Source organism: Pipistrellus kuhlii, unplaced genomic scaffold (assembly GCF_014108245.1).
Source record: "Pipistrellus kuhlii isolate mPipKuh1 unplaced genomic scaffold, mPipKuh1.p scaffold_m20_p_14, whole genome shotgun sequence".
Classification (NCBI taxonomy): domain Eukaryota; kingdom Metazoa; phylum Chordata; class Mammalia; order Chiroptera; family Vespertilionidae; genus Pipistrellus; species Pipistrellus kuhlii.
The window spans coordinates 13,337,370-13,352,384 of NW_023425449.1; the positions used below are offsets into that span (position 1 = coordinate 13,337,370).

Below are 15,015 nucleotides of genomic sequence, written 5' to 3' on the forward strand. Positions count from 1 at the left end.
TGGAATCTAGTCTTTTATAAGAAAAATATTTTTTTGGTAAAATTGATGCATACATGCATACTTTGCAAAGATTAATGTTTAAAAGATCACCTCTAATTCAAACATCTACAGATGTTATTAATATCAGGGTAGACAACATTGTCAAGATCTATTTTATGTATATACATGTATAGAAGAATAATGGGTAGGTGGTTAGAAGGTAGGAGTGGCTGAAAGATATTTGTTTGCCATTAGAAAGAATTTCCTAAAATGTGTGTCTAAAATTAAGCAGATCCTTAAAAAATATTAAGAGGTTGGTATTATTGTATCATTCTTGCTTCAGTTTTAGGTGGGATATTTTTACCTTTGATCATGAAGCAAGTTTCAACAAATTTCAAAGAGTTGAACTTTTTTTTTTAGAGTATTTTCTTATACCACAGTGCAATTAAGCTAGTAATCAATAACTAAAAGATAAGTTTTAAAAATTGTCATTCTCTAAATAGCAAAAGAAGAAATTAGCCAGTATTTTGGACTGGATTATTAAAACACAGTACCAAAACTTTCTGGGACTATATAGTTTCGATGGGAATTTATTGCTTTAGATTACATATATAAAGTCTCTGCTTTTGGTAATGGTGGAGTAAATTCTAATTCCCTTTTTCCATTATACCACAGTAATTCTATCTCAGGGAAACTTATGCATTCCTTTATCTGTCAGATATTTATTGAATACCTACTGTATGTCAGGCATATTGGGTGCTAGGTACAGTATATAGCGGAGTTTCTCAAGCTGATAGTACATAATTTCTTTGTTGTTGATGACTGTCGTGTACATTGTTTAGCACATAATGTTTCATAGTGTCCATGGTCTATACTCTCTAGTTGCCAGTAGCACGCCTCTAATTATAAACAAAAGTGTGTCTCAATGTCCTTACTTGTGAAGTGGGAATAAAAATGACATCTACTTTGAGAGTTGATGAATTATATAACAAACTAGAGGCCCAGTGCACCAATTTGTGCATGGGTGGGGTCCGGCCAGCCTGCCCCAGTCGGGGCGGATCAGGGCCGGTCCTGCCGAGAAGAAGAGATGGTGGGAGGTTGGCTTCCCCCATTGGCCCCATCGGGGCCTGGCTGGTTGGGGGAAGGGACTGTGGGCAATTGGCTGGCAGGCTTTGCCCCAATTGGGATGGGGGCAGTGCTGGCCGTGGTGAGGAGCTGTGGGTGGTGGGCGTTCCAGTTGCTGGCTTTTTATATAGATAGAGAGATTTGAAGTACTTAAAAACAGTGCCTGGCATATACTAGGCACTTGATAAATGTTAACTGTTATTTTATTAAGTAAAAATATAGTTCAGTATATTTTATAACTTTGAATATTTTTAACTTATTTTAAACTTAAAACTGTGAAAAGTTGGTATATTAATTTTCTTGCTCAGAACTGTACTCTTTGGTGAGCTCTTGACAATGATAGAACAATTGCAAACTTATTGTGATTAAATGTTTAATGAATTCTTGGGATATTATGAAACACAGATTGGAAAACTGCTGTTAGGCAAAGTAAGTGTAGATTAATGGTTACTCCTAAGTCAATTAAGGAAAGAAATATTAGTTAAAAGTAATCTGTATTTTACTTTGCTTAAAAAGTTTATAAATTGGAAAAGTTTATAAATTGGAAGTAAAAAATGTTTTTTACTTCCTCTGCTGTTTATGAAACAGCAGCAATTGTTATTTAAAACTTTATTTAACATGGAAGGGATAGATGGTGATGGAAAAATGAAGTAAGAAAACTTCAAAAATAGTTCTAATGTTTTCTTATAAGAAAATAAAATTTAAGTATATACTAACCATTTTTGCATTCCCACCATGAATGAAGAATACCTCTTTTTCTATAGCCAAACAGTGTAGTCAAACTTGTGATTTTTTTTACCAGTCTGATAGGTGAGAAACGGTATTCAGTGTAGTTTAAATGTGTATTTTTCTAATTATGAGTTAGATTGAACACATTTTTTATATGCTTAAGGGCCATTTTTATGTCCTTTTATGAATTCTGTGATCATATATTTTGCCTGTTTTTACATCTGAGAGTTTTCATCTTCCCCACCACCTCCCTCAGTCTCAGTGTGAGTTCTTCAAGTACTTAGGACTAATTTTTTGACTTGATTTTGTTAACTGTATATATTCTAGGGGGTCCCTAGGCCTGGCCAGTGATTAGGGTCCATCAGAGCCTTCCAGCTGCCAGCCAGTCTTCCTTCATTCCATACCACCCCCTGGTGGTCAGCACACGTCATAGTGAGTGACCGAACTCCCAAGTGGATACTTTACATATTAGCCTTTTATATATATGGATATATATAACAATATATAAAATCTTCAAATAATCAGTTTAGATGTGTTGAAGGAAGCGATAATGTATATTTCCTTTTTTTTGATAGTTGATTGTATGTTAGAGCATAGAATCCCAGGGAACAAACTGTCTTACTAGTGAATCTCATACTTATCAGCCCATTGAGCTCTATTTAACAGTGTTTGACATTACTTTGAAAGGAACATAAATTCAATAGGGTTTTGCCTCTCTTTCTCCCCCCCCCCCCCCCCCCCCCCAAGATACTGGCCAAAAGAAGAGCCTAGACAAGAAAGATGGGAGACGAATGTCTTTTCAGAAACCTAAAGGGACTATTGAGTATACTGTAAGTTGTTTGCATTTTAAAAAGCTGATTTATCTCTGCAATAGTCTTAGTTAAAATATTTTTTGTCCTTCCAGTGTTAAATCTTGACTGTTTTCTATGAATCATTAAAATTGAACCAATTATCAAAACCTTAAATTATCAATTTAAGTATTTTAAAAAGGTTAGGAACCAGATAACTTACTGTAGAATATTTACTATCTAAAAAAATCTCTTCTTAAATCATCTTTTAAACTTAAACTAAGTGTGTTTGTCCTTTCTCTGTATGCTTGAGAAATTTAGAAAATAAATTCAAATACTAAAATATTGGGTAATGTAATTTGATATATTCATTAGTGTTTATTAAGGCATAAGATTATGGGCATGAAGCATAAGATATTATCTACACATGTAACCATGTGATTATGCAGAATTGTTAACTTTTAGTTGATTTTGAATTCAAGAGTTTACCATTCTTTATTTTGGTGATTCAATAAAATTTGTATTATTTGTAGTAAAGTTCAATTCAAATTAAGAGCCATTATTTTGTAGGGAAAGTTATTTTAATTTGAAATTATTTCTTTTCTTAATGTTATAAATGACCTTTGGGATATAATCAAGTATTGGCCAGAAAAGTTAAAAAACATCCTCTAGCAGGTCTTTGATTAGTCTGTTAGTCTTTTTAAAATTTCTTAATCCTTTATTTCATGTCAAATCCTAAATAAAAGTATAATTCCAAAACTAAGATATTTTGTCTTATATTCTATTCTTACTATAATTTTTAAAATATTCATAAAACACACTTATTTAAAATTTAAAAGATAATTTTTGTATTGAGGAAAATATATATCCCTATATTTTTTAAATAAAATTTTTAATATCACAGTGTATTCTCAAAATGTGTTTATTTTTAAAGTATTTATGATCTAGCTTAAATGCATTTCCAAATCACCTACATATAGTAGTATAAACTTACCTTATACATTAGATAGCTTAAAAGTTAAAATTATGCATCTGTATACATATATACACATACATCCACAGACACATAATGTTTTGTTTTGTTTAGAGAGGTGGAGGAGATGGAAAGTTAGAAACATTAATCTGAGAGTGAAACATTGATTAGCTGCCTTCTGCAAAGAAGTATGTTGGTTTAAAGTTTTTTTAAAATAAGAATCATTTGGTGTTTATTGAAATATATTATCTATTTTCATATTCTTTCAAGTAGAGGCTCACATGTAATTGTGATGTATAATGATAAAACACATACTCTACATAATAGTTTGAAATCATTTGCTAAAAAAACTGAATTTTTTAAGTTATCTTTTTTCCAAAGATGGAAATACCACTTGTTCATCAAATGTAAGATTGGTCCATAAACATATTAATGATCACTAAACCTCATAGTTTCAGTTTTTATGTTTTAGTGGATTAAAATAATGTATGTTTTCTTTTAAACAGGTTGAATCAAGGGATTCCTTGAATAGTATAGCCCTGAAATTTGATACAACACCAAACGAACTTGTCCAGTTAAATAAGTTATTCTCCCGAGCAGTTGTTACTGGACAGGTAGGTTTTTTTTCTATGCATTTGTGTTTAGAAGCATTAAGTAGTAAGACAAAGTATTCATTGCAACAAAGCTAAAAATCTAGAAAATTTAAGAATAATAACTTTATGCATGCTTTGAACAAATCAGATTGGCTCCAGAAGAGAAAAATTAACTGCCATTTATGTCCATACTAGAGGCCCAGAACACAAAATTTGTGCACTGGGCAGGGGATGTGTCCCTCAGCCCAACCTGCACCCTCATCAATCTCGGACATCCCTCTCACAATCCAGGACTGCTGGCTCCCAACCTTTCACCTGCCTGCCTGCCTGATTGCCCCTAACTGCTTCTGCCTGCCAGCCTGATCACCCCATAACCATTTCCCTGCCAGCCTGATTGATGCCTAAATGTTCCCTTGCCAGCCTGATTGCCCCTAACTACCCTCCCCTGCTGGCCTGGTCACCCTAACTGCCCTGCCCTGCCAGGCTGGTTGCCCCTAACTGCCCTCCCTTGCCAGCCTGGTTGCCCCCAACTGCCCTCCCCTGCAGGCCTGGTCCCCCCAACTGTCCTCCCCTGTAGGCCTGGTCCCCCCAACTTTCCTTCCCTGCAGGCCTTGTCCCTCCCAAATGCCCTTCCCTGTAGGCCTGGTCCTCCCCCACTGCCTTCCCCTGCAAATCTGGTCTCCTCCTAACTTCCCTCCCCTTCTGGCCTCGTTCCCCCAACTGTCCTCCCCTGCAGGCCTGATCGCCCCCAACTGCCCTTTCCTGCAGGTCTGATCACCGCCAACTGCCCTCCCCTGCAGCCCTTGTCCCTTCCAACTGCCCTCCCCTGCCGGCCATCTTGTGGTGGCCATATTGTGTCCCCATCGGGGTGGCCAGCTTGTGTGTTGGAGTGGTGGTCAATTTGCATATTATTATTTTATTATATACTATGATTATTTCTTAATAAATATTGAAAATAATTGTGATTTGTCTTTTAAATTTAGTTTTAAAGAGCTTTTTAAATTATCCAAAGCAATAGATGATAAAAAAAAAAAATTCAGACATTTTTAAAGGTTAAGTTATCCTATCTCAGATACCTAGTTTCTTTTTAAAGAAGCAACCACAGTTGCTAATTTGTATCCCCTTCCAGTAATATACTAGCCCTTTAAAAATATTTAGTTAGTTAGTGCTCACCCAAGGATATTTTCCCATTGATTTTTAGAGAGTGGAAAGGAGGGAATGAGGGAGAGACAGACAGACAGACAGACAGAGACTTTTGTGAGAAAGATAAACCCATTAGTTGCCTTCTGAACATGCCCACAACCAGGTTGGATTGAAGCTGCAACCCAGGTACTTGTTCTTGACCTATAATTGAACCCTCAACCCTTAGGTGCTCAGGCAGATTCTCTAAACCCTGAGTCACACTTGACAGGACTTGTAACCTTATTTTCTTATTTGACTTTGGCTTTGGAAAATATTTTATATAAGCACAGTACAATCTCAGATTGTTTTATGTCTGGAGTGTTGTGCTCTTTTTATATACTTTAACTAGACATTTTAAGCTTTAGACTATTTCTACTGTTTTGCTATGCCCACTGTAGGGAACACTCCTGTACATCCTGTATATATATATATATATATATATATATATATATATATATATATAGAGAGAGAGAGAGAGAGAGAGAGAGAGAGAGAGAGAGAGAGATTTCAATAAAGTCCTTTAGGTAAAATTGCTGTAATAAAGAATATGTGCATTTAAAATTTTGCTAGCTACTGCAAAATTATTTTTTTAAGAGGAACTCCCATAGTATGTAATAATTGTTTCCCCACCCCATTCCTGATAGTATGTATGTATTATCAAACTTTTCTTAATTGAATTTAAATATGTGTTTTCTTATTTTATTAGAATTATTATGTTAAAAATATTATTTTAATCTGAAGATTTTTTTTTATTATTTGTTGCTAAAGGTCATGGTACTTGCTAATGAAACACTGTCTGCCTGTTAATATTTCAGTTTGTGTGAATGTTTTGTTTTCTTCCAGGTTTTATATGTTCCTGATCCTGATTATGTCTCCAGTGTGGAGAGCTCTCCATCACTAAGCCCCATAAGTCCCCTGTCACCAACATCATCTGAGGCTGAATTTGATAAGGCCACTGTAAGTGTCCCTACTTTTCAAAGATAGCTGTGAATAAATCTCTCTGTACATGTATATATCATCATGATTTTTAAATCCTACTTTGACTATTGTAGAATGAAATTTTACTTTTTAATTTTTACTTAAATTTGTAGATTCCAGTTTTTAAAGTGAAACATCCTTTTTAAATTAATTTGCTATTGGTGATGTTGGTCCAAGGATAGTTACCAGTTCACTCTTATAAATATGTAATAGCCCTAACCAGTTTGGCTCAGTGGATAGAGTGTAGGCCCATGGACTGAAGGGTCCCAGGTTTGATTCTGGTCAAGGGCATGTACATTTGTTGCTGGCATATCCCCAGTAGGGGTTGTGCAGGAGGCAGCTGATCGATGTTCCTCTCTCATTGATGTTTCTAACTCTCTATCCCTCTCCCTTCCTCTCTGTAAAAAATCAATAAAATATATTTTAAAATATCATGTAGTAATTTAAGGAAGAAGTTTTGCCTAACAAATATTAGAATATCATGATAGGAAGTCCATGTTCAATTTTATTTTCTATGAATATTTATATAGTACTTAGAACTCTTATTCTTGACATACTACTTTAAAAAAATAATTTATTATAATCTTAATCATTCTGAGAATTCTAAGTAATTAATAGTGGATTAATTTAGAATTTTTAAGGAATTAATATTTTATATAAGTTATTTTACAAATGAATTTCAAGGAACCAAACTGTAAGGGCTTTGGCCAGTGACTTCAGCTGTGAAAGAATTCACAACTGAGAGGAGGTAGATGTAGAGAGGAAGTTTATTTTACCTTCCCAGGAGTCCATTGCTAGTCAATACAAGGGCAAGAAATAAATGATGGCTTCCCCTTTTAAAGTCTTGGCTTCAATTGCTCTGTAATAAGGAAGGGAGCAGGATTTGGGGGCTAAATATGAGCAGATATGGGGGGTGGAGTATCTTTGAAAAGTTTTGTTTGCTTATTTTAGTCGGGGCAGATGTCCTAGGGAGGTGTCTTTATAGGCATCTTCACAAGCCTGTAAAACATTCTTAGAGCGGAAGTTACAAGAGTTTGAAATGGGGGCAGTTTCTTTTTCTTTTTCTTTTTTTTTTTCTTCTTTTTTTTAACTCTCTGGCATCGGTTTCCCTAGAGCAGGGGTTGGCAAACTCATTAATCAACAGAGCCAAATATCAACAGTGCAAAGATTGAAATTTCTTTTGAGAGCCAGATTTTTTAAACGTAAACTATATAGGTAGGTACATTGTTATTAACTTAATTAGGGTACTCCTGAACTGGCCTTTGACCACTGCCCTAGAGTCATGAAAACCACAGGGAGGTGGGGTATGCAAGGTTGTAGCCTTGAAAGTAGCTTTTCTTGTCTTGCAGTTTGAACAGAGGTGCCATTTGAATCAAAGGAGCTAACAATCTTGATGTTTTATTACCAGGTCCTTGTCATAAATTGTGGAAGGCTACAGCAAGGAAAAAGATGCCTTTTTCTTGCCCTCACACAAACTTTATTTGATTTTGAATAAAATGTCTCTAAAAGGAATTATATTTTTGTGTTTTTCTATATAAATTAATACTAATTAGAATTTCCCATTTTTATAATGACCTAATGATTATGTTCCTATAGAAATGGTTCTCCTCGCCCTCCATTAAATGGCTTTACTTATGAGAGAATCTTCTCTGTTGATCTGCTGACTTTAGATCATTTTCTTCTCTGCCCCACTTTGCACTGTAAGTTTAGGATATCAAATGGCATTTTAGTAATAAAACACAAATTACTCATTTTAATTTGCCAAAGAAGCTTCAGAAAACATTCAAGTGAGCTTCAGAATCACTGCTTTAAGAATCAGAATCTATAAATAACAGTTGGGTATGAGTGACTATGAGATAAAAGTTGTATTCTCTAAGAAGTGCCTCTGGTTTCTAGAGGGAAGGTGATGGAGTAGTAAAGGGTAAAGGGGCCAAATGTATGGTGATAGAAGATGATTTAACTTTGGGTGGTGGGCACACAATGTAATATACAGGTCTTGTCTCATAGAAATGTACACTTAAAACCTGTATGATCTTATAAACCGATGTTACCCCAATACATTTAATTTAAAAAATATATAAACAACAGTGAAAAACAGCAACCTAGAAATACTGATACTTTGGATAATGTACATGTATATAAGTTTTAGTGAGGTCTGATTAAGATTCCTCTGAACAGTTTTGACCTTTATTTAAAAGAAATGTCCTTTCTAGTGTTATACTTTAAATGTTTGCCAAGCTAACCTCATGTATTCTTTTTGATAGAATTACATTGACAAATTGGGATTGCTGTAGATACTGAGTTGTAGAATTTGATACTTTGAGGGAACCTCAGAGATCATATTGTTCGATGAAGTGTGTATTCACTTAAGGAAAGCTTTTGACAATGTACTTGACTATAGTTTGGTGAATAATACTGTTAACTAGTAGATAATGTCAATTGGATTTGGGAATAACTGAACAAACAAAATATGTTGATAGCTTTGTTTCCACTTGGAAGGGGCCTTTCAAGGGCTCTGCATTGACTTTTTCTCCTTCACACATTTCATTTGAAAGGGAAGGTATGTGGTATTGAACTCAGCCTCACTAGTTCACATGTTGGCAACATGGGTTTGCATCTCAGCTTCTTCATTTTACTCAATGGGCAAGTTGGGAAAATTAGCTAATCATAAGTTTCCCTAAAAATTAAAGGAATAACAAAAAAAAACATTTTTTTTTAAAAGGTACTTGATTATGGTCAAGAAAGGACAAACGGGGGGCTTCTAAGATGCTTACAGTGTGCTTGTGCTGTTGTTTGACCTGGTGCTGATACTAATCCATTTATCTGCACACATATGTTTTATGTACTTTTCTGCATACGTGTTATATTTGACAATAAAAAAGCCTTACGAAGTTAGAAAAATTCAGGTAATAGTATATACCTTATATGAGTGATTTGAAAATTAAATAAAATGGTCTGTATAATATACTTAAATATAACAAGTATTCATAAATATCCATTAATATCATTAATATCTCTTATTTAACTCTAACTTAAATTAACAGGCTGAGTTAATGTTATTAATTTGCATCATAAATGCAAAGGTTGAGAATTTTGTTCCCAGAGATGAGTAATTGAACAGTGTCATTCAATTGTTAAACATAATTCTAGATCATCAGGGAGGATAATCCTTACCTGTTCCACCTATTGGAGGGCAGAACAGAATATGATGGCTAGAGTTTGAATGATTCGTGATTAACGTTGTAAATTGTCTTATCGGGGCCAGCAGTTTAATTTAGGAGCAACTGAACGTGTGTGTGTGTGTGTGTGTGTGTGTGTGTGTGTGCGCGCGCGTGCGTGTGGGTGTGTGTGGTGTACTTATGTGTGGAGTTGGGAATACAAGAAATGTAGTTTGTCAGTTAATTCAACATTCTAATGATTCATCTACACTAATAAAAGAAACATGCAAATTGACCATCCCTCTGCTATGCCCACTAGCAGATAAGAGCGAGTATGCAAATTAACCCAACAAAGGTGGCAGTTAATTTGCATACTGGAGCGAAGACTGAAGACAGCTTAGAAGGAAGCCAAGTGCTGCGGAGAAGGGAGTGAGGCTTCGGAGACAGGAGGGAAGCAAGGCAGCAGAGACAGGAGGGAAGCGAGGCAGCTGAGACTGGAGGGATTTGCTCCCTTCTCTGCTTCGCTCCAGCTGCAGGAAGCCCTATTCTTGCAGGAATAGGCCCAAGGAATACTTATTCTTGCAGGAATCTTCCTGCAACTGGCCTCTAGTTTTATATGTCCCCCATTAAAAAAAAAAAAAAAACACAAAAAAAACATTAAACAGCCGAAACCGGTTTGGCCCAGTGGATAGAGCTTCGGCCTGGGGACTGAAAGATCCCGGGTTTGATTCCTGTCAAGGGCATGTACTTTGGTTGCAGGCACATCCCTGGTAGGGGGCGTGCAAGAGGCAGGTGATTGATGACTCTCTCTCGTCGATGTTTCTAACTCTCTACTCTGTATCTCTCTCCCTTCCTCTCTGTAAAAAATCAATGAAATATATTTTTTAAAAAATAACATTAAACATGTAAGTGTAAGCTGTGTTAAAAATCTCCAATGAATGTGAAAACAGTGCCATTCTTACCTATATTTTTTACATAAGAACATTTTTGACTGACCTCTAGAATGTGATAAGAAGGAAAACACTTATTGAGGGAAGCTATTCATTTGGCTTTAATAATTTGCTTATTTTTATTTAGTTCTCTGAAGTGCCTTTTATTTATTTATTTATTTATTTTTTTTAATTTTTTTTTTTTTTTTTTTAATAAGAATCTTGATGACGTGCACCTGAAAGAAACAACTCCCTCATCTACATTTACTGGTATTCGACCTGCACGAGTTGTATCTTCAACTTCTGAAGAGGAAGAAGCATTTACTGAGAAGTTTCTAAAAATTAACTGCAAATATATTACCAGAGGCAAGGTAACAAATCATACCTTAAATCACCAACGTCAGCAAATGCTTGAATATTTTTTCGAAATATTAGTGGAACTACTAGTTTGAGTTAGTGTGGCTTCTGCTTATAACAGTCTGGTAATCTGTTACAAATCATTAAAGCCAATGGCATATATAAACATACTACAAAAAGCTGATATAAAGTGACTATTCCTGTGCACTCTGATGTGCTAATCTTTGCAGAGGTAGTATGATATCCAAATAGGAAGATATACTATACGCCAAAAATTGTTTTGGTATTTTAATTTTATCAACTCAAAATAGGAGGTCCTATTCCTTCTTCACAGAAAAAAAATATATATCAGAAAAGATTAATGAGTCCAAGGATTCTCTGTCATGGCCAGAATTCAAACCGAGTTTGAATCTGTTTTATGTAGCACACCTTGCTGCTTTACACAGCAAAGAATATTGTGTCTGCAGAAGGAATATAGTAAATTAACACAGAGTTGGAAAATAAACTCCAATATTGCTTAGCAAGTAACTATGATACCAACTTAAAAAATTATGACTGCCTTATAGTCAAAATAAATTATGAATATTTGAAATACAGGTGTTCAGTTCTATAAATTTTTTTCTATATACTGTTTAACTGGACCTACATTCTCAATATTTTGTATTTTTATTTTCATTTGTTACTAATATTTTCTCTTTATTTCTTTTTTGGCCCATGGAAAATAAGAGTGTTTTAGTTTGTAAACATTTGTGGATTTTAAAAAATACCTTTTCTTTTGAGTTCTGATGTTATTCCATGTAGTTAGATAACATAGTACTTTTTAAAGACTTAATTTAAGACTTATTTTATTGTCCAGAATGTGGTATGTCTTGCACTTGAAAACAATGTGTATCTGCTCTTATTGGGAGGACTATTCCATAAATGTCAATTAATTCAAGTTAAGTGACAGTGTTGTCCTTCTGCATCCCTATTGATTTTCTGTCTATTCTATCAATTATTGACAGGAGGATGTTGAAATGCCTCATGGTAATTGTATATTTTCTATTTCTCCTTTCGTTTCTGTTTTTGTTAGGTATATGTTGAAACTTTTCAAATGTTAAGATTCTTGTATTGTCTTGATGAATTGACTTGTTTCATTCTTGGTAATATTCTTGCCATGAAATCTACTTTGATCAATACTTATAGTCACTTCATATTCCTTTTGATTAATGTTAACATGGTTTATCCCTTTTGTTGTTTTACTTTTGACCTATGTCTTTATGTTTAAAATGGGTTCCCATGCCTTACTCAGAGGGAGGGCTTACATTAGAATTCACTCTTTGTATTGTATTGTACATTCTGTGGGTTTTAACAAAATGTATAGTGACATCCACCCACCATTACAGTATCATATAGAATAGTTTCATTGCCCTAAAAATTCTCTTTGCTCTGCCTATTCATTCTTCCCACTCAACCCCTGGAAACTGCTGATCTTACTGTCTTAATAGTTTTGCTCTTTTCAGAGTGTCATATAGTTGGAATCATACAGTATAATTGTATGATTTCAAGTTGTCTTCTTTCACTTAGCAATATGCATTTAAGAGTTCTGCCTTTAATGATTAGCTTTTTTTAAAAAAATTTATGAATAATGCCAAAACTGGTTTGGCTCAGTGGTAGAGCGTCGGTCTGCGGACTGAAGGGTCCCAGGTTCGATTCCAGTCAAGGGCATGTACGTTGGTTGCGGGCACATCCCCGGTGGGGGGTGTGCAAGAGGCAGCTGGTCGATGTTTCTCTCTCATCAATGTTTTGGCTCTCTATCTTTCTCCCTTCCTCTCTGTAAAAAATCAATAAAATATATTTAAAAAAATGATGAATAATAATTCACTCTGTGAATATTATGCATTCACTGACTGAAGGACATCTTGTTTCCAAATTTGGGTACTTATGAAACAGCTGCTAGAAGCATTCACATGCATATTCTTTGTGTAGACATAAGCTTTTACTTCACTCGAGTAAGGAGTGCTATTGCTATATCTAGATCATATGTTAAGATTATTTTTAGCTTTGTAAGAAACTCCCAAAATGTCTTCCAAAGTGGTTGTATCATTTTGGTTTTGTAACAGCAATCAATAAGAGCTGCTGTTGCTCCACATCTTCACTAGCATTCATTGTTGTCAGTTCAGTGTTATTGAATTGTTAGCCATACTAAATGGTCTTTAGTAGTAAGTCATTGTTTTCACTTGCATTTTCCTAATGACTTATAATATTGAACATATTTTTATAAGTTTATTTGCTATCCTAAATCTTTGGCAATTTATTTGCATTTGAAAGATCTTTTTATTGGGCATAGAATTTTAGATTGACGGGTTTTTATTTTTTCTCAGAATTTTGAAATGCTTCTTTCAGAACTCACTGTTTTCTGGCCAGCATTGTTTCTAAAAAGAAAGAATCTTCCGTAATTTTAGCTTGAGTTGGTATGATCCAGGAATACAAATTGATGTGTCTAAATCTGTTTAAAATATTAATCAGCCAAAACTGGTTTGGCTCAATAGATAGAGCATTAGCCTATAGACTGAAGGGTCCCAGGTTCGATTCCAGTCGAGGGCATGTACCTTGGTTGCAGTCACATCCCTGGTAGGGGGCATGCAAGAGGCAGCTGATTGATGACTCTCTCTCATCAATGTTTCTAACTCTCTATCTCTCTCCCTTCCTCTCTGTAAAAAATCAATAAAATATATTTTAAAAATAAATAAAATATTAATCAAAAGATAAGTAGGCTGTGGTTTATATGAAATTACTTATTTATGTGGCCCTTGGTCTGTCTGAACTAAAAGAAATGCTATTCATATTTTCAGACTCATTCCCTTTCTCCCATCAAAATGGTTTTATGTTCTTTATATTAAGCCAGGTAAATTCACAGAGCTGAGTATGAGGTGGAAAGGAGGGTGTGATACCAAATCAAACAGGATTAGTGTTGTTATTGTTTTAATCTTTATTGTTGAATTACAGATGTCCTTCCTTCCCCCCTTAGAAGGCTCCCCTTTACCCAGATGCCACCACACCCCAGCCCTTCACCATCCTATTGTCATTGTCCACAGATAATGGGTATTGCATGTATGCATATAAGTTCTTTGGTTAATCTCTTCCTGTCCCTCTACACCCCTGTTCTATGAGATTCATCAGTCTGTTCCATGTTTCTCTGCCTCTGGTTCTATTTTATTCATCAGTTTATTTCATTTATTAGATTCCTTGTTCATTTATTTTGACTTTTAGATTCAATTGTTGATAGATCTGTATTTATTTCCATTTTATTGTTCATACATTTTGTTTTTATTTCTTTTTCTTCTGCTAGGGAAAACACTTCAACATTTCATGTAATACTAGTTTGGTAGTGATGAACTAACTCCTTTAATTTTTCTTTGTCTGGGAAGCTCTTTATCTGTCCTTCAATTCTAAATGATAGCTTTGCTGGGTAGAGTAGGTCCTTGCTTTTCATCTCTGAATATTTCTTGCCTCTCCTTTCTGGTCTAAAAAGCTTCTGTTGAGAAATCAGCTGATGATTGTATGAGTACTCCCTTGTAGGTAACTAACTGCTTTCCTCTTGCTGCTTTTAAGATTCTGTCTTTGATCTTTAACCTTTTTCATTTTAATTTAATGTGTTTTGGTGTAGGCCTCTTTGGATTCATCTTGTTTGAGACTCTGAGCTTCCTGGACTTGTGAGTCTATTTCTTTCACCAGGTAGGGGACATTTTCTATAAATTTTTTTTCCAAATAGGTTTTCGATTTCTTGCTCCCTTTCTTCTTCTTCTGGCACCTCCATGATGCAAATATTGGTACACTTGAAGTTGTCCCAGAGGCTCCTTACACTATCTTCATATTTTTTAATATTTTTCCTTTTTTCTGTTCTGATTTGGATGTTCTTTGCTTCCTCAAATTCCAAATCAGTGATTTGATTCTTGGCATCCTATACTATACTGTTAATCACCTCTAAATTACTCTTCAATTCAGTTAGTATAGCCTTCATTCTGACTGGCCATTTTTATGTCATTGATGTTTTCACTAAGTTCCTGGATCATCCTTGTAACTATTGTTTTGAACAGGGGTGGGGAAGGCATGCGAAATCATTTGGTCTGGCCTGCCAAAGCATTACGGGTGAGTTCATTAAATGTTTGACCAAAAATAGCAGGATAATAAAGTGGATAATTTTGTATAGCCCGCGGATGATGTTATAAATATCTCAATGGC

At 34.9% G+C, this 15,015-nt stretch overlaps 1 protein-coding gene and 1 non-coding gene across 2 annotated transcripts in view; both read left to right on the forward strand.

The window, feature by feature from the left end:
* Positions 1 to 15,015, forward strand: part of OXR1 (oxidation resistance 1) — a 244,213-nt gene that overhangs the window by 186,660 nt on the left and 42,538 nt on the right. Inside the window, 4 exon segments of the mRNA XM_045581378.1 lie at positions 2,581 to 2,663; positions 4,101 to 4,208; positions 6,213 to 6,326; positions 10,653 to 10,805. Of these exon segments, the coding sequence (XP_045437334.1) occupies positions 2,581 to 2,663; positions 4,101 to 4,208; positions 6,213 to 6,326; positions 10,653 to 10,805 (458 nt within the window).
* Positions 9,499 to 9,636, forward strand: LOC118718730. The gene has a single exon (XR_004987908.1). It is a non-coding gene; the product is annotated as a U8 small nucleolar RNA (small nucleolar RNA).